The 19,477-nt window shown below is 52.7% G+C and overlaps 1 protein-coding gene across 1 annotated transcript in view; it reads right to left on the reverse strand.

Moving 5' to 3' along the window:
- Positions 1–3,377: 3,377 nt before the first annotated feature.
- Positions 3,378–19,477, reverse strand: part of ANTXRL (ANTXR like) — a 34,166-nt gene continuing 18,066 nt past the window's right edge. Inside the window, exons 10-16 of the mRNA XM_077746460.1 lie at positions 14,963–15,061; positions 13,705–13,774; positions 13,055–13,145; positions 11,295–11,462; positions 9,990–10,025; positions 8,806–8,886; positions 3,378–4,382 (exon numbers count right to left, since the gene is read on the reverse strand). Of these exons, the coding sequence (XP_077602586.1) occupies positions 4,050–4,382; positions 8,806–8,886; positions 9,990–10,025; positions 11,295–11,462; positions 13,055–13,145; positions 13,705–13,774; positions 14,963–15,061 (878 nt within the window). The 3' untranslated portion in view covers positions 3,378–4,049. The remainder of the gene's footprint in view (positions 4,383–8,805; positions 8,887–9,989; positions 10,026–11,294; positions 11,463–13,054; positions 13,146–13,704; positions 13,775–14,962; positions 15,062–19,477) is intronic.

Consider the following 19,477-nt stretch of genomic DNA (forward strand, 5'->3'; position numbering starts at 1 on the left):
CCACTGCCCAAGCCCTTCTCTCCCAGCTGGCATGGGCGCAGTCTGGAGGTTGGAGGCAGCAGCCAGGTGTGGGACACTGGTTGGAGGGGCAGGTGCTGGGGGCAGGTGAGAGCACATGCTGAGTGGCTCTTCCGTGCTCACATGGCTCAGCTCCCTGGGGCATCAGGAAGACAAAGCAGTTGGGAGAAATGAGTGGGAGGGAAGGGTTTGGGGAGACCAGGGCCACTCGTGGAGGGACAGCTGAATTGGGCTTCTCAGAATGTCGCAGACAGCACTGGAGGCACCTGCTCAGCCCACCGTCATGCCGTCAACACTGTTCCCACACCCCGTTCTGGGGCCGACAGCAGCCATGTGCCCACTTGGGTGTCCTTCCCCCACCAGTGTGGCAATGGGAAGCGGCCAGTCAACCTGCGTAGTGGACCAGCAGCCAGGGTCTGTGGGGGATGGGCAGCCAAGTGCACAGAGAGGCAGAGATGGGGGCGAAAGCAGCAGGTGCAGGGAGTGGGGAGGGACAGAGACCAGAGGCCACATGACGCGGAGAGCAGGCCAAGAATTGTTCCCATGGACTTTCCAATGTCTGGAGCTGCTGGGACCTGGCTGCCTGTCTCACCACAGGTCAGGAGCCACACCCACCGTAGTTCTGTCCTTCTGGTGTCTGTCGTGAGCTCTGCCTCCGCACCGCCTGGAGGCAGGGTCAGGCTGGGCTCTCCTGTCTGCAGACCCCTGATGGCAGGATTTCTTAAACTTTTCCATGGAAACTCCTCAATTAATGGAGGGCATGAACGAGGTGGGGGTACATTCCGAAGCAATCTGTGACATTTTTGTGAGCTTCGTGGTTCATCTGAAAGATTCATGATTTAACAACGGAAGTTGTCAGAATGTAGCTTTCACGTGCTCACTCCATCCTACCCCCCCCCCCCAACCCCCCCTNTGATACAAGGTGGAAGGCAGGTTGCCTTCGGACCGCTTATCTCCCACTGCAAACAGCCAGGCAACACCCAGAGCCTGGCTGCCTGCTTGGAATGTGGAATGGAAAACAGAGAGTGAGTGGAACTGAATGGACATTTCCATAGGTGGCTTTACCATGTGAGCAGATCGCCAAGCACAGTGCAGGTGGAAGCACCAGCCAGTGCCCGAGACAGTTTCCTTCTGTCACGCTGACCTCGTCTACACCCTGGGCCTGCTCTGGGAGTTCTGGTGCACGGGCGAGGAGGTGGGGGAACTGTTAAGGCCACAGCTTTAAGTGCGCATGCTCCAATATGGTGGTGGGTATTCGTGGGTTTCTGCTTGTGTGCTTGTGTCTGACCTGGGTGAGGTCTGAGGGAGGATCCTGGCTTCCGGAAGCACAGGTTTTGGCCCAGGCTTGGAGGTCTGCTGTGAGTCCACATGGGCTGCTTCACGAGACACCAACAGGCATTCAGAAAATGTCTAAAGTAAAGAACAAGCATTGCCCAGTAATTCTTTGTAGATATTTCAGCTTGGGACGGCTCAGATGTCAGACTTGTTTTCTCAAGATTTCTTGTTCCCGGTAGGAGGGGGAGGTGAGAGGCCAAAGGCAGCCCACCTGCGAGTCAGCTGTCAGTAGTGGGCTATGCCCCTTTCTCTCTTCACTAGGTGAGATGCCCCCTGCTGATGACAAGCCAGAGGCCCTGCTGGGCTAGAACTGGGGAAGGCAGGGCAGGAGCCCAGCCTAGGGAGGGGTCCCCAAAGAAACTGCCTTTTGCTGCTACCTCCTGTCACTACCGAAGTGAGGCCAGGGTCGGTGGCTGTGGGTGGCCAGGGGCAGGCTGATGTTCCTCTAAGATGTCCATGTCTACCTTCCTCCTCAGTTCAGAGATGAAGGAGGTGTGATGAGACCTAGTTATTATTGGCTAAAAATAAGAAGGCTCTCGATGTCCATTAATGAACAGACTTCAGTTCATGGTCACATTAAGCTCTTTTATTAAATCACAGACACATTTCTCCATATAGGGTCACAGAGACTGCAAGATGGGCATGCACCATCTTATGGTTTTATATGGATACAATGTTGGGGCACAGAGCTGCTTTCAGAAAAGTGTCCTTGAACCTCTCAGGCCAGGACAATGCTTTCACGCCAGTTACAGACAAAACAAAATATTCTACTTCTCAAGAAGAGATAAAAATCTCTTGTCTGTACTTTCATGCTGTTTTCATTCTCTGTCCAATAAAAAGAAAAGGTTCACACACTTTTCTTGGTATCATGAGTACAATAAACATTTTTTCCCTCTGATTCTTAAAAGACCCACAGTCCTAGCCACCTTTTTAAAGCTGCGTATGGGTGCTCTTGGCTCATTTGTGTATGACTCATAAGGACCAGTGGCTCAGCGAAGGCAGTCTAGAACCAGTGGGTCCCATCCCCCACTGCACAGGCATCTGAGACCCTTCCCCATGGGGCCAGCCCTGTGATGCCTGCCAGCCTTGTTAACGTGCTCTGTGTTCACTCAGCTGGTGATTTTTACCCTTGTAACACGAAACCAAACCAGAACATTGGCTAAGGCCTCACATCCCATGAAGGACCTCAGCAAGTGAGGCATAGAGCAGTTGCTTGTAATCTTCAAGCACCTATCATTGCTCTGGAATGAGTTGCTGAATGAGGTCCCAGTGAAACTACTGAGTCCCACACCACAGGGGTTAAGCGTGGGACTCCATCTTGGGCTGGCTCATTTCTGTGACACCCTGTGCCTGGCATTTCGGGCCAGGAAAAGGCTTCCTATAAACGGCTTGCAAGACAGATGTGCTGGCAGAGGTGGAAAAGGCCCACCATGTGGGGGGACGTGTTCTCTGCCACCGTTCCTGTCATGGCAGGACACTGATCTGGGGCTCAGGCTGTGGAGTGGACACTGTGGACACTCAGGGCAGAGGAGTGGGGGCGGGGTCCACAAGTAGGAGCAACTCCAGGTATAAATGCTTTGGAGAGTTACCCTGCGAACATTCTCCACACATACAGCCATTTCAGGAAAACCTTATCTTCTTTCTTTCTTTCTTTCTTTCTTTCTCTTTCTTTCTTTCTTTCTTTCTTCCTTTCTTTCTTTCTTTCTTTCTTCCTTTCTTTCTTTCTTTCTTTCTTTCTTTCTTTCTTTCTTTCTTTCTTTCTTTCTTTCTTTCTTTCTCTTCCTTCCTTCCGTGTTTTTTTTTTTTTTTTTTTTTTTTTTTGTTTTNTTTCTTTCTTTCTTTCTTTCTCTTCCTTCCTTCCGTGTTTTTTTTTTTTGTTTTTTTTTTTTTAAATTATGGGCATCACTCTACAGCCACTTTAATCAACGCAGACTAAAAATCCAAACCTGGTTTACTTTTTACCTATACTCATCTTACAGAAATTCTACTGAAAAGAATAATCATGACATTCAAGGACATGAGCGTGAGGGTGCAGAGTCCTTTAATTTACTCCAACATAGGTTGGAGATAACTGGTTGTGGTCTTGCAAATGGCAAATGACAAACAGGGGAGGTTTACATTGTCTAGGGAAACAGAGGGGGTTCTCTAAAATCCTTCTGGGCCTAGGATACAGTCAGGGGTGTCTGGAAAGAGAAGCTGCCCTTGGCAGCTGCTGAACTTGAGAGGGGTTTGTCTCCTTCTAGGACACATTCGGAGTGTGGGTAGTGAAAAAAATAAAACCAAGAACGTGGAGTGAAGGAGGGTGAGAAACTCACGTCTTTCTCTCTACACAAAATTAGGGAAGGAGATGCAGGATTGGATTCCTATTTCAAAGACATGTTGGGCTTTTTGCAAAGAGCGGAATTTGGCTACAATCCCAGGTGTCCCAGCCCTTCGCGACAGATGAAGAGCAGGCTGTGGGGACTGGGGCATGTCCCTGTCTGCATCCACAGGGCACCGGTGTGCTTTGTCCTGGATAGAAGCAGCATAGACATGTCTCATACAGCGGAGCAAACCCACCAGGTAACAAATTCTCTTGCTGATAAGCAACTAATTCCAACTCCTTTTGACTGTAAACCAAGACTCAATACGTATGTCTGATTCAGTGCAAAACGGGCTCTTAATAACCTTGGGGTTTTGATGCGTTGGAGGCTGGGTTATGGGGGTGGGAGTGACAAAGTGGTTCCGCAGAGTGCCCGGGCAGAGGGGGCCATCAGTGGCAGCATCTTGGAGGGAAGCCGGGAGCACTTGCGTGACGGGTATTGGTAGCATGAGTAGCAGCTGCTGATGGGGAAGCACTCCCGGCTGGCGGGAAGGCAGATGTTTGGGGCACAGGTTGAAAGGCAGATCTTTGGGGCGCAGGGTGGAAGGCAGATCTTTGGGGCACAGGGTGGAAGGCAGATGTTTGGGGCACAGGGTGGAAGGCAGATCTTTGAAGCACAGGGGTACTTCATGCAGGGCGGCTTCAATCGGGCAAAGTTGAAGCGCCTCTGTAGGGAAGAGAAGAGAGAGAAGATCACTGAGAAACCAGTGGAATTGGGACCAGAAAGCCACGGTTTCCCTGGATGCTGGGGCCTGCCGAGCTCCTCTCTAATCACACCTATGCTCTTCCTACTGCCCAGGTCCTCAATGATCCCCTTGCTGGATCTGTCTGGGCCCATTGGTCCCCAGAAAGCCCCATCAGTCCCCATAGGTGTGCCATGTAGTGGGCAGACTTTAGGCTTCCGCAAACCCATCATTCACTCAATAGTGTTACCTTGAGTACCTGTGAGTGACAAAGAGCGCTGACCACTGCTTTCTCTTACTGAGACTGTCATTGTCATCACCCTACTGCTAAAAATTCTTCCTAACCCTTTAGAATAATCTTGGTTTTCTCTCCTAATGTAGTCACATTGGAAAAACAACACACCTAAAATCCCTTGAATTTCTAAGTATGTTCTTAATGAATCTGGGACACCTTGAGGCTGACCATGTCCTTTCCCATACCCACACGAAGTTGATACAATGAAACCTTCAAGAACAGACACACCCTTGGGGGCCTGAACTCCCGTGTGCAGAGCGAAGCCAAGCCCAGAGATGGGCAGGGCGTCCTCGCTGTGACTTTCCTAGCAGGAGAGCAAGGGAAAAGTGTCACTTGCTAGGCCACTTTCTATGTAACATCCACTTAGGTTTTATCAAGTTAATATTATCTTTTACAGATAAACATTTCAGCTTCCCCTGATCATAAAAGTAACACTTGCCTGTTGTGGAGGTCCCACGCAATACACACAGACATGCACAAGGAAATAAAAGTTGCTTATTTACAAATCATCCATGATAACCACTACGAATGGAATCCTGAGATCTCTGCAGATAGCAAGTTCTTTGATCATTTAGCAGCAATCCCTTGATCTCAACTCCTTAGTTGGCCATTCTCACCTCCAGACTCACAGGCATGGCTTCTCCTGCCACCCTCCTGCTGGCCCTCCATATTGTCCATGCTCACCTCCCCTGCCTCCTTTTCCCCAGCCTCCAGGTCACCAACCCTACACTCAGGGCCTACTCAGCCCAAACCCTGTCTTGAGCCACGTGCGTCTCTTGCTACCTGTCCATTTTCACCTTTCTGAGCACGGACTGCCATGTAAACCCTCAGGCTCCCTTCTTAGGCCAACTCAAAGGTCTCTATTCCCCTGCTCACCTGGCTTTGCACTCCCCTGGTCCAGGCTGCACAGAATCATCTCCAAGGGGAGGTTCCCACTTCAGCTATGTGTCTCCACTCCAGTCATCCTCTCCAGTACCAGGCCCGTGGTCTGTCATATCAGGGCCCCTCCCCTGCATGGTGACCTGAGCTGTGGCCTCCATATTCCTGGGCTCCAGGGCTGTCCTCCCTCCTGGCCTCTCCATTTCACACAAATAGACAGACCCATTCTCTAATGCCGCCTCTGTTAAACCACATTCTGGTGCCGAAGAGGGGAACATCTGGTCCATGGCCCAGAGCACTGCAGCTGGGCCTGTTCTCAACACCTCAGACTGTTTTGGACTCATGGACAAGGTCTTGGTCATCTGGCAGGATGCTCACCATGCTGGCCCCAGGATCACATCAAAAACTCCCAAACTCTGCTTAACTGTATTTTTTTTTTTCAATTGATTCGTAAATCAGTTTGACCAAATTCCCTAGACATGGTCACTACAGTTCTACTGAAGCAGAGCTAAGCCCATGATTCCTTTGGGAAAGGCTGACAGTGTGGTCTAGGTTTTCACATTCTCAAATCTTCTATAGCAGCAAGTGAAGGCTTGTGGTTTCATTATAGGTCAGGACACTTGGTGTTACATGTGTGCATGGGTGTGCTGCTATTAAGAAGAGACTGGATTGTTTTACTTTTATTTCAGGCTCCTTTATTTCTACTTATTCACTCCAGAACATGAACAGATTATTCTAGACCTAGAAACTGCTGTAGGATCTCTCCGATATCATCAAGAGATAGCTGTAGGGCACCTGTGCTGAGGCCCATCCTCTCCCCCATGCCTGAGTCCACCTCTGGGAGCTGCAGGCTGGATCTTCACACGGAATGCTGGGAGAAGAGGGGGGCCTATTGTGGTGGGGGGAAACCAGAGGGCCGCAGAGCCCCTGAGTCTGTGGTACAAGTGTCACGGGCTGAGTGAAGGGGTCTGGAGGTAGAGGGGAGTCTCCTTCCTCCTGCCTCTCGACCATTTGATGATCTAAGCCAGTGACCAATTACTTCTTACATCAGTTGGGTGCTGCGTAGTGCAGGGACTAATCTTGGATCCCCTGAAAATGGTTGGTTGCTAGCCCTAATCTCCATGCTTTGAGCACGGGCTCCACTATGGCATTTCCTGCTACTTCATGGGGAATGTGTACATGTGTGTGCATGTCCTTGTACATGCTTGGGCGTGTGTGCGTGTGTGCGTGTGTGTATGAGTTTTGGGTCGGGGTGAGGGTAGGGCTGTAAACTTCTCAAAGTTCACTGGCTTGACAGACAGCTGTCAAGTTCAGTCTTCCTGGAGAGGTGCAGCCATGTCCCAGCTTTGTCACACCCCCTCCCTGATGGAGCTCCCTCCATGTTGTGGGCAAGGACGGAGGACTCAGGAGCTCCTTGGGAAGAATACATCATTAGGCCAATCTGTATCCAGGTTCTAATCGTTCCATGGAAAAACTCTTTCTCAGCAAACATACATGAGCTCATATTTACAAGGTCTGTTATCAGCATATTATAAAAATAAGATAGTCACATTCACAATTGTTTGCACATCTAAACACTGCACTATGGACAGAAGTATATCCCAGATGTTTCCCTATGACTCTGACAGCATGACATGGGCATCGTAACATGGACTTGGATGTGAACCTTCTGGGGGTCATTACCTGCCCTGCCACACCTCTCCACAGCCGGGTCACAGTGAGTCCATCACTAAAATTCAGGGGCTCAGTTTCCACAGCTGTGACATGCAGAGAAGGGACAACCTTGCTGGAAGAAGGTCAGCCACACTGGCAGTGAGGTGCCAGCTCCTGGTACTGACCCTTGGGCTTCGGGGAAGTTGACTAACTGTGCGGGGTCTCGGCTTTCTCCCTGATGGAGTCGTGGGACGATGAAAGAGTTAGTTGTATCAAGCACTTAGAACAGTGTCTGCACTCAGGAGGCTCTGTATCACTGGCAGGTGTGGTCCCTGCGGGGTGGCTGTGAGGAAAAAGGAGGTGCGATGCACAGCGCACTGTGGGGACAGAAAGGGTAGGTGCACTGGGACACAGCTCTATGACGGTGGGCATCACGTGCAGTGGGGGAGGGTAAGGTAGGGCACTGTGGGCCAGACTTCCCACAGTGGGCGGATCTAGCTGTGGTCCTGTCGGGGAACTAATGGGCTTTTTTTCCTGGGATAAGGCAACAAAGGAAGAAAGTCAGGACGTCGAATGGGAGCCAGGGTTTGGCTCAAGATTAAGGAACTAGACTGAGTCTTGCTGGGTCATTTTGTATATGTGCGTGGGAGGAGACAGAGAAAACAGCCACACTCAGGTCTCCAGGAGGATGGTGGGAGGGACAAAGTCAGATGGGAAGGACCGAGGAGTGGGAAGCGAGCTCACACCCACAGGGCCTAGTGATGGGCTCCCAGCTCTGCTCAGGATGAACAGGGACACCCAGATGGCCCTGGAGGCTGCCACTCACGCTCTGGGCTGCCTCTGCTACTTTGCTGGCCTCTCAGGACTGTTTTGCCATCAGCAAACACACGGGGTCCCTCTCACTCCCAGCCTGAAACAGTGGTGGGCTGGACTCCAGAGCTGGCATGGCAGGGCCGGGCACATTGCTGAGCAGCTGTACGTGCCCCACAGTCCAGGATCCTCCCAGCAGGGTCTGGGAAAGGGACCACTCCAGAGGGTTGCCCAGCGCCCCTGCCCTCACCTCGATGGGTAGGGATGGCCCTTTCTAGTGTCTCTCCCTTGTCCTCCCTCTGGTCTCGGGCCTCCCTCCATGGCTTGCTCTGTCCCTCTACCTGGAGCAGACACTGCTGCGTGGGTTCAGNATTTTTCCCCTGAGCTGTTGGGGACTGTGTGTGGTTGAGCTTGTGTCTTACTCTTCTGCCTGCAGGCCAGGAAATCGGAAGCCAGTGCTGGAGATGCTGACAACCTTCTAGACAGCCTGGGACTGGCAGGCGGTGGCCAGCCTCCGACATCTGCAAACCTGGGCCCCTTCCAAGGGGGAGACCCTGGTGTGGGCCCCCATGGTGGTGGTGACAGCAGGAGCCCTCACACCCTTTGCCCTCTTCCGGGCCCGGGATCGGGATGGCCTCCGCTTCCTCTCTGGTGCCAAGGGATGGATGTAGTGCCCGCAGAGCTCATCTCCACCCAGGCCACGTGTCATGTGGGGCCACGGACCGGCTGCCCTCCCTTGTCCCTCAGTCCCACCTAAGGGTCTTTCTCACCTCTATCCGTCTAATCCTGCGTCCTCGGCACCTACAAGGGGCAACCATCGGGCAGGGCTGTACGCATTCCCTCACTGGAGCCTAGGAAGAGAAAGCACAGTTTGCTTCTTTGTCTGGCAACTCCTGGGTCAGACACATGCCACTGTTGCCCTAGCCACTGTCAAGCACTGGCCACTCAAAAAGGGGAAATTGGAGATTTCATGGACAAACGAGGAGCACTCTGTACTGTGACAGTGTCCTCCACGAGAAAACAAGCAAACTCCTTTTGTGTGCAGATATGACTTTTCCGTAAGAGACCAACACAGTGTATTGTGTGTTGTCGCACTGTGCCCTGGTGCCGTCCTTGGTGGAGAAGCCTGGTCCTGCGGCTATCAGTGGACAGGAGGGGTGTCAGGGTAAAGTCATTTGTGGAGGACAGGGCTGCGTTCACCTGACCCTGGCACCTGCAGCCTCCTCAGGTCATACTGCAGCCAGCCACCGTACAGCCCGGGACACTGAGGCCTGTGTGTACCTGCTCTCAGGCTCAGGTCCCCTGGTTCGGGACACTGTGTCCCTGCCACTACTACTTTGGGCTCTGTTTGGGTCCCCACTCTGAGCGAGCCATACCTGCTCCCTGTGCTCACCTGGCCTGGGCCTTACTCACGTTTGGTACCTGGTAAGACCCCTTCCCACCTCCCCAGCTCCGGACTCCCTAAAGCACCAGCAGCCAAGCCTCTTGCCCTGCCAGGTGACGATGATAAAGATCAGTGCAACACACCCCAACATACATCAGAGCCTGAAGGGGGCCACCTGGTCCTGAGACCTGAGGCTCTTTTTCCAAGAACTCACCTGAGACCTGGCGAAGGTATAGCTATGAACTATCCTTTGGGAACTGATGGAAGCTCCAATATTTGGGGGTCTACAGCCATTGGTGAAACAGGCTACCCCAAGTTTCTAATTGAGTGACACAGTCCTCGGTCGGGCTGAGGTGCATACTTGGGAAAGGTGTTAGGAGTCCTAAGTCCTCCCGAGGGCCCTCTCTGCCCCTCCCTCACCCTCTTCTTTCTGCCAGCTCTCTCTGCCCAGGTAGGTGGCAGGTGGTGGGACAGGGGTGGAAATATCCCACAGGCAACAGGACCCCTTTTGTGAAGGCCAGTGTGGGCACTGGGCATGCTGACAACATGAGGACAAAAATCACGACTCACCAATATTATTTTCGGCATTGGCGGCGGCCTGCAGGGCTAGAATGATAAAGAGACATGAGCACAGGCTGCAGGAGCATGGAGGGTACTGGCTCGGCCATGCAGACAGGAGGTGACCCTACTCAGCAGCAGTGACACAGAACATGGGCTTTGGGGTGTCAGCCTGCGAACCCACGGTCTGTGGGATGTGGCCAACCGGCCCCACCCCCCTGAGGCTCAGGCTCCTGGGTTCTCAAAGGGGAATCGGACCGCCCTGGGCGGGGAGGGTGGGGGTGGACAGGGAGACCGCCAGACTAGGGTTCCTGGGCCCTGGTGGAGGTGCCCCACCCAGGAGTTTTCATCAGCTGCCCTTCCACTTTCCATCACATGAAGACAAGAGAGCACGTCCAATTTCCTTGCTCCTCTCCCTTCACCTCCCACAGCCCGCAGCCCTCCCTGGTCCCCGTTCTGTGCTGACAGCCTGTAGCCCCACTTTCTGTCCTCACAGCTCCCCCTCCACAGCAATCAGACCCGCTTCTGCCTTGCTGCTTTGCTCTGTCCCTTCCCACCTCTGCTGTTCCCTCTTCCTTCACCCAGCTCCGGCCCACGTCCTTGCAAAGCCAGCAGCCAGCGCGTCTTGCCCTTCTCCCTCCCGCGGGGCCGGCAGCTCTCCTTTGCTAGGGCTCTGATGCCACAGCCTGTGAAGGTGACACTTTACCCTCCACCCCCAGGGACCAATAGCAGAGCACACACTAGACTGTGAGCTCCCGTGTGCAGGAATGTCCCCGTGTGCCCAGTATGGGGCCCATCACACCCTGCCCTTAGTAATGACTGAGGAAGGAAGGAGGGACACACTAGCTGTGTGCAGAGACCTGTACTGGTTTCCAAGGCTCAGCTGCCCCAGAGGCCAGGAATCGTCCCTGCTGGCAGGATTGTCCCTTGGGGCTCCCAGTGCCTCCTGTGGGTCCCGCCTTCTTCCCTCAGCAGCAGAGACCTCTTCTGGTGCTTGGTCTCCCTGAGTTCTCCAGAAGCCTGGCTGCTGTGAGGCCTCCCTGGTCACTGGGCTCTGGGGTGGCTTCTCCCCAGCGGACAGGGCAGCTCACAGGCCGCCCCTGGAAACAAGCATGAAGCAGAGGAGCCCGGAGACACAGGCTGAGTCTCTCTCTGGGAATAGAAGACACAGTCTGTGCCTCTGTTTGCTCATATGATGACCCGGGAGCTCATGGGAACCCACCCATGGCAGGATCACGGGGCAGGGGTAGGGGCTGTGTCCGTCGCGTTGCTGGCACGCGCCTGGAGAATGGTAATATTGCTCAAGACATTATTTACCTTGTTGCAGCAGCATCGGCAGAGGCAGCAGAAAAGACACAGGAATAGGAGCCCAGCTGGGAGGAGCCCAATCAAGTAGAAAGATGGGATTGGTGGGAATAATGATGGAGGTGTATTTTCTGGAGGAGGAGGAGACGGAGAGGGACCTCCCTCTTCGGGTGCCCCATTCTGAAAAGAGCACACATAAAAAGTCTGCGGTAGATCTGGTTGGGTCTCTTACTGGGTGCCTCCCCAGCACCTCACACCAGGCCTGCCCGTCAGCCTGCTCCCAGTGAGCTCAGGTCTCCCCGCCTCCAGGGAGCACTGAGGGCCCCGGGGACAGGACCGCACTCACAGAGCCGCTGTGGAGCCCTGGGCTGCAGAGCACACCGCTGGCTCTGTTCAGAGGCTCTGGCACAGAGCCCTGACGGGGAGTTGAATCCTTGGGCGGGGTGGGGGGGATTGATGAGCCAGTCTGCACGCCTCAGCCGCACGCTGTGTTGCCCCTCTCCTAAACCGAGTGCTCTGCTTTCCCTGAGGCGGGGGAACAGGAGGGCACAGAGTGTGCCCAGGAGTCAGGGCAGCTGACCAGGGAAGCAGGGTCGGGGCCCATGGTGGCACAGGTCCTCCTGAGTTCTTTCCTGAATGTGCCCGCTGAGGGTGGCCTGTCAGTCAGACTCCTGATGGGCAAGTGGCTGTGTGTGGTCTCGGATCCATGAGTGCCCGTCCTGGCACAAGTGAAGACACAGTCAGAGGACTGTCAGCGCTGCTGGATCCCTCCCAGACAGGACCCTAGGCTGGTGGCCATTTGGCAGGGGCATCCCTCCTCCCAGGTAGCCCTCTTCTCATGTCTGACGTGCTCTGTCGCCCACGTCATGCTGCCCTGCACCAGTGCCCAGATGACGTGGGGCTCTAAGGAGTGGGCACCTGGGGGCAGCGCCTTCCTTCCCACGTGCCCGTCCCTGAGCTGAATCCCAGGCCCTCCCCACAGCCTGGCAGCTTCCCACCAGGTGCAGGAGAGCAAGATCCCGCAGGGGTCAGAGAGTTAGCAGCGAGGGACGGCTGAGGAGCACGAGAAAGCAGCAGAGGCAGACGGGAGGCTGAGGCCCTCTGCAAAATGATGAGGGTGTTCCCCATGCGGGCTTGGGCTCAAGACAGTGCCGGGGGTGTGTGGGTTCAGCCGTATCAGCAGCTGCTGAAACACACCTGACTGCACAGGGCCACGGCTGGTCCCACCCTCCAGACCCCCCGTGTCTGGGGCCCGGATCTGGCGAACCCCACTCCCCCAGAGGTCCTGGACTCGGCTCCGAACCCACCAGTCTCCCAGCCCCTCCCACTCACCCAGCTGGGATGCAGGATGGGGCCCAGAGCTCCCCACTGCGATCCTTGGGCCAGCGGAGGTGGCAAGGGGCGAGGCAGGGCGGCACAGCCCCAGCACCGATTCTGGACTCTGCTTAGAGCTCTACCTGTTCCCTTTCCTGTGCCATCAGGGACACCTGGTCCACAGAGAGAGCAGAGGTTCTGCAGGACCTGGACGGGGGGCTACACCGCAGGTGCCCCTGTGGAAGTGCTCCCAGGGCGCCTCCCCAGCCCGATGTGTGGACAGCTTGCCGGTGAAGGGCTGAGGGCCCCGTGCCGGCTCTGAGCCTGGCCCAGCGGCCTGTCAGCACACGTTCCTTTCTCAGGCCCTTCGCACTGTGTCCCCTCTCCTGCTTCCTAGGCGGTGTGCTCCTTAAGTGGAGGTGCTGGGGACGGCCCCAGGATGGAGGCTACAGCCTTACCCTAGCACTCACACAGTCCTTGGTGGTAATGTTAGCATCACTCTTAATGAAGCTCTTGGCATTATTCAGGCTAATTTCCACGTGGATCAACCTACAACACAGAAATTGCGGAGGTACAAAGAGCCCCGACAGACATATTTCTTGCATTCCGCTGGAACCACATCCCACATTTCTTCTCATTGTAAGTGATCATTAGGCATTGGGGCCACCAGTGAGCACAGGGCATGGGTAAAGGGAGCTCACCCCCAAGCACCTGAGAGCAGCCTCTGCAGTGAAGGCTGCCTGGGCATGAGGAGCCCTGCATGGGATAACATGCCCTCGTGGCCATGGGCTAGGTTTCTAGGCAGGGCGGATTGGTGTCACCATCGTGACTTTTCTCCACTTGCAGAGTATGTTGGCTTAGCTCTGATGGCTACCTGGAGCAGAGGCCTTCCCCAGAGACATCATCTCCAGGGTCTTCCTCCTCAGCAGAGACTGGGCTATAGCAGATCCCTGAGCCCCTCAGGTGACCACCAACATGGAAAAGTGGAGAGAATGCCCTGAGACTTTGGGAGACAGACACGTGCTGCCCCAGCAGAGGTGACATCCCACATTCTATATGCCTCACAGTGGCAAAAACTGCACCTGTGGCCCCTGACCTGGGCACTTACTCGTCTGGTTTTTCTACCCTTACTCCTGGGCATGTTATGGTGTTATCATCCACAGCGCTGACTTTTTTATCTAGGAGAAAACCACAAGAGAATGTCAGTGGGCATGTCCATGCATCCATCTCCCCTCAGTTGGCCCTGGCGAGCAGATGAACACGCTGGCAGATGCCAGCTTTCCTTTGCTGCCTTCCTCGGAGCCCCTGCCATGCACCAGGCCCTACGCAATGCCTGGCTAAAATGGAAAAGGCAGCCTGAGTCCCTGCTCTCAAGGGGCCTACATTTGAAAGATAGGAGGGAGACAGACAATGAAATAACTAATAAGGAGCAAAATAAATGCAGAGAGTGCCAATTTTTGAGACAACAATAAACAATGGAAGGCACGGAGAACGGAGGAACGTGGCACCTGTCCTGTCCCTGAGAGACACCATTTCCCTTAGGAGACTGAAACATTTATCGTGTAATGTTGGGATGTCTGGAGGTAGCTCTGGGTTTACCAGTTGGCTCTGCAGTAAGATGTCACCGAACATAATCTAGTCAGGTCAAATGAATGCACTGGGTGCTCAGTGGAAGAAAGTCCTACTGTACTGCCTTGCTCTTTGGGGAGGATTATATCCATCTCAGTGTTGAGGGCACATCTACGTATCCAACTGTGGGCTCTCTCTGGCCACTCACCCATCATGGAGGAACACCTGATGCCTGAATATTTCCCAATTATAGGCTTACAGAGGTACCATGGCTTAGCTCAACTACTGCAGTAGAGGAAAAGAAGCTGAGAAGAGAACCCTCATATGGTCAAGGTCAGACATGTGACGTGTGCCTGTGCCAGGATTCCAGGACCCAGGCTTGGTAGCTGGCATCCTCTCTCACACCTGGCCCAGACTCAGAGCTCCAGGGCTGCCTGTTTTTCTGACTAGCAGAGTTGATGGATTCGGGTCTTTATCTTTTAAGGCAAGTCAGAGCTGAGCCAAGGGAGGGGGAATGCAGTTCTGGGACATACCCAGCACACCACAGCCATTCTAGGCAGGGGTAAAGCCCTGCTCTGAGAGGCTCTTGTGGTGTTGGGTATTGATGACTTCCCAGCTTTGAGGTGTAGGTCACCAGGCTTTCCAGCCAGGTCCCGCCTTCTACTTGTCCACGCTGATCTATCCTCACAGCACCCACAGTGAATGGCCAGCAAGGGCTTTGAAGGCCTGGCTGGCTGAGGGGAAGACAGCCTGTTGTAGGGAATTTGTCACTTCTAGGCACCAAAAGAGCTACTTACCAAAGAATTTATTAGTGCCGAAGCGGAACCTACAAATAACTTCCTCCTTGTTTGGTGCATTATTAAATCCTTTTCCAGTAATCATCACTTCATAGTCTTCTGCAAAGCAACATTCAAAGGACTGTGTAAGGTGGGGCTGAGGACTGCCTTTCTCCTGTCTTACAAGGCATGTCCCCCCAAAAAATGGAATTTTTAGGGATTCCGGCAAGGAAGCAAACATGTCAAAACAAACATGTCTGACCTCTGGAGGTCAGACTCTAACCCAGTATAATAGAGGGTCCACTCTAAGTAATAGGGGAGCCTTAGGTTGTTGGGTATCCTCTCATCTTCACCCCTGATACTTGGAGCCCATTAAAGGGACCCAGCCCCATCCTCTGTATATGTTAAGATTCTGGGAACCTGCACAAAAGAATCCCTCATGGAAGGAGAAGTCCTGCCTTAGCTGTGCTTCTGGAAGTCTCCCATGATTGCTCTTCCACTGCCTCTGCCTGAGGCTTCATGGACTACAGACAACTCACCTCGGGTTCAGCAAGCACTTTCTCTTTCAGTGTGGAGACACTGATATGCTAAAGTGCAGGTCTAGGCCCTTGACCTACACCAGGCTACTGAGCCTCCCCTGAAGCAAATACCAGTGGATAGAAAGGACAGCTGGTAGACCATTTCCCTAAGGGTTTAGCCAAGATAACATGTAGGTCTTTAACTGCAAGCCCAAGGTCATTAGCCTCCACCTCTCAGACTGGTTTATTCCAATCCTGGAAGCTTGGTTTGCCCTAGCTCAATTTATTTATTTCCACACACTAGTGCAACCTTGGACATGGATGTTCTGATTCCTCCTGCTTCAGGTCTCCCTGCAGCTCCCATTGGCCAGGGCAGTGTTTGCAAATTTTCTGCTTTGAAGAAAATAAATTCTAGGCCTGTGGCTAGTTGCTGAGTGCTGACTGGGTTAGGCTTTCATGTGTTTCCCCAAAATGGGTATCAACATTTAAAGTTTGCACATTTTCATTAAAAATCCAGATCACTAGTGTTCTTGGAAAATGGGAACACCTGGAATTGGTGGGTTCGTATTTCTGCATGTCAACCATTGGCTGGGCCAGGGGCCAATGCCCCATTCACATCATGGGAGTTCCTCAGTGGCCAGCGCCTGCCTTAGTGTACTACACCTCACAAGCAGCCAACCATCTTTGGCTTAGCCTGGTACACGCCTCCTGTTCATGGCACCAGCCTGGCCCCTGGACCAGTGGAGGCTTGATGTCTCTAAGTGACACGTCCTCTCCCACTCATAGTAACCAACAGTACAATGGTGCTTTGGACTCAATTGTGCCAGGCTGCCTGCTCAAGGCTCACACTTCATAAGGACCCTTCCCACCATGACACAGGGCTCTGTGATAGTCCTGGAAGGAGCAGTTCGGTTTGTCTCCTGTAAACCCTTCTGCCAGCCTTGCTAGGGCCACCTTGAGCAGAGCTGCTGGCTCTCAGTCTCATGGTGAAGTGTCATCTGAAATTTACATTCTAGGATTTTTTTTTTTAAATCACAAAGAAGCATTCCCTTGCAAGACAGAACAGTAAATCGATAACCCACATTGTAATTAGATACAGGCAGAGAAGGGAAAACTCAGATGGCTGCATGTGGAGAGATCAGTCTCCAGGGGACGTAAAAACAGTGAGTAGAACCTTCCTGCCACAAGCACACAGGCAAAAGGAACCAGAGATGGGCAAATCTGTGCCAGACCCAAGGCATGTAACGCCAGTGTTCATCAAAATGGCACTCCTCACTAACTGATTATATGCTATGGGCCATTCTACACTTTCCTTAACCTCCAACACCCATGAGCTAGGCATTCCTACCCCAGCTTGAAGAGAGGGAACCAGATGGCCTTCCCTGGATGCCTAGCAGGTACAGGGCCAAGATCGGACTTCATGTACCCAATCCAGGACCTACTTCCCCCGCTCCCCTTTGCTCTTCTGTAAAGGGGGTTCTGAGCAGCTATCACAAGGTTGCTTCAGAGGGATGGCCCTGCAGTGCCTGCACTCCTCAGGAAGAGCACATGCTGTCCCTATGCCTGTGACCCCCTTCCCAGCTCTTCAGCTCTTTAGCTTTTCAGCTCTTCAGGCCCTGCTCAGTCATCACTTCCCTGCAGCAGTGCCCACTGTGTCCCCAAGCACTGCTGCTCTGAGAGGGTCTTGTCAATCTAGCAAGTCTCAGTAAGTGGGAGGCAGTGATGGTGTCAGATTTTTGAGCAATAGAGACATGGGGTTAAAGGATTTTGCTTTGTTCAGTAGCTGCTCCTTCTGCTCCAACAGCCCTCACCCAATTCCTCCAACAGTAACACACACAGGAGGAAAATGAAGATAAGGATGGATAAACATTGGCTTTCAGGGAGCTGTCTCCCAGGTAGAGTTCCACTGTGTACCCACTCTCAGGTGGCACAGGGACCATCCAGCCCCTGGCAGGGAGACCGATCCTTCTTTATGGAGAGCTTTCTTTCTGGAGGAAGAGTTCTAAACCAGTCTTCCCAGGGCTCCAGAGGGAGGAGCTGGGAAGGCAAGCAGCTCCCTGACAAGGACAGGAGGAAGCCAAGCAGTGAGCAAGGACAACTGACGCTGAGACTGACAAGGGCATCTAGTGGAAGTGACCTGCCCTGGGAGGGCCGGGCTCTGGGAACACCACCTGCTGCCCAGCACAGGCTTTTTGGGAGAAATTCGACTCAACTGACCAACTTTTAACCTGTGTGTCCTCTTAATGCCACAATTCTGGAATTGACCCAGGGAATCCTGACCCATGCCCACAGAGAGGTGAGCCTCAGGTGTGCACAGCCTGCTGTAGCCACATGTTAGAAACCACCACAGTATTAACCAGGGGAGACTAATGAAATTTCTTCCATCCATGTAATGGAACATGTACAGACGGTGGAAAATGTTGTGAACTAAATGATCCCGCTGATGTAAGAATACTTTGAAAAGCATAGTTAGATAGGTATGTATGTCTTATGATCAACTATTTATAGTAGCTATCTCTGGGAGCCAGTAGTAGTAGAAAAAGGGAACCTTATCAGAGAGGAACAATAGCTATCAGTTGGTGGTAAAGGTGGCTTTGTACTGCATAGTGGGCTCTGCCTTTACCCTCTGGGTCCTGCCCTGTCCTTTGCACACAGTGAGTCTCCTGGCCACCCTGCGGATCTTGTCCACCGACTCTCAGAGGAAAGCCTGCCTCTGCCTTGTGCCCTACTATGTGCCACCACTGATGTGCCCTGGCTGTTGTAGACACTCACTCTGGGCCAGCCACACACAGGAAAAACAATGAGAAGGTGCCACCTCTAGCCTTCTTCCCACACACAAAAATCCAAGCATACCCAGCAAACATAACAGGAGTGATGAATCTCCAAACCACGGAGCCGAGATGAGTGGCCAAACAGAGTGTTTAAACACAATGTTCATACTGCATGAGTCTCCTGAGAAGATATTTTAAAGGAGCAAACTGCCTATGGAGGAAAAAACTGAGAAGAATGTGGATTGGGGACAAGGATTGCCTGGCAAGTGAACTGAGGGGATTTTCTAGGGACAATGGTAAATTCTGTCTTTCTGGGGTGTGCATTTTTCAGAAGTCATCAAATGATACACTAAACTTTGCTGCAATTTAAGGAGAGCTCTTAAGAAATATTTGTATAAATATAGATATGCAGAATGGCTGGTTTTGGAGTGAGGTAGCCTAATGTTTGTAATTGACTTTAAACACATAAAAAAATAAGATGCAACTGATCTTTGACAAAGCAGGAAAGAATATCCAATGGAAAAAAGACAGCCTTTTTAACAGATGGTGTTGGGAGAANGAAAAAAATAAGATGCATTGTGTGTGTGTGGGGGATTGGGTATGGGTATGCGTGTGGGTGGGTGGGTGTGAGTTGGGGGGGAAGTACACTGGATAGGTAAACAGTAAAGAAATATGCTGAGATATTAAATATTAACTGCAAAACCCAGAGAGTGGAGANTTTACAGTTAAGAACACAGAGGCCAGACCCAGCCTCGGGCCTGCATCCACCTGGACCCAGCTGCACGTGCTGTTGCCAGTGGAGTAAGTGTGCTTCTCCATCCTCCTCAGCAGTACCAGTCCCCACGATGAGACATTAAGCCTGTACACACAGAACTCATCACAGAGAGGGGGCTTCTAGCACAAGTCATGGCCCAGGACGTCCTCACCAGACTGACTCAGGGACCTCTGGAGAGGGAGAGAGGGCACGCTTGTGAAATCCCCGATCTCAGGGAGAGGTGTTCCCTATATAACTATTGGGTGTGTGGTTAGCTGTATTTGTGTGGATGCCTTTTGTCGGGCTTTGTTCCTAGTATGATGCTGGCCATTGAGCTGTATCCAATTCTTTTATTCATCCGTTGAGATAATCATGTTTCTCCTTCTTCATGTTTCTGGTGTGGTAAGTTACACTGATGTTTCAAATACTGAATTGACTTGCATTGCTGGGGTTGTCCCTAATTAGTATTGATGTACTGTTATTTTCGTATGTT

This window comes from Crocuta crocuta, unplaced genomic scaffold, assembly GCF_008692635.1.
Source record: "Crocuta crocuta isolate KB4526 unplaced genomic scaffold, BGI_CrCroc_1.0 scaffold28, whole genome shotgun sequence".
NCBI classification, from domain to species: Eukaryota; Metazoa; Chordata; class Mammalia; order Carnivora; family Hyaenidae; genus Crocuta; species Crocuta crocuta.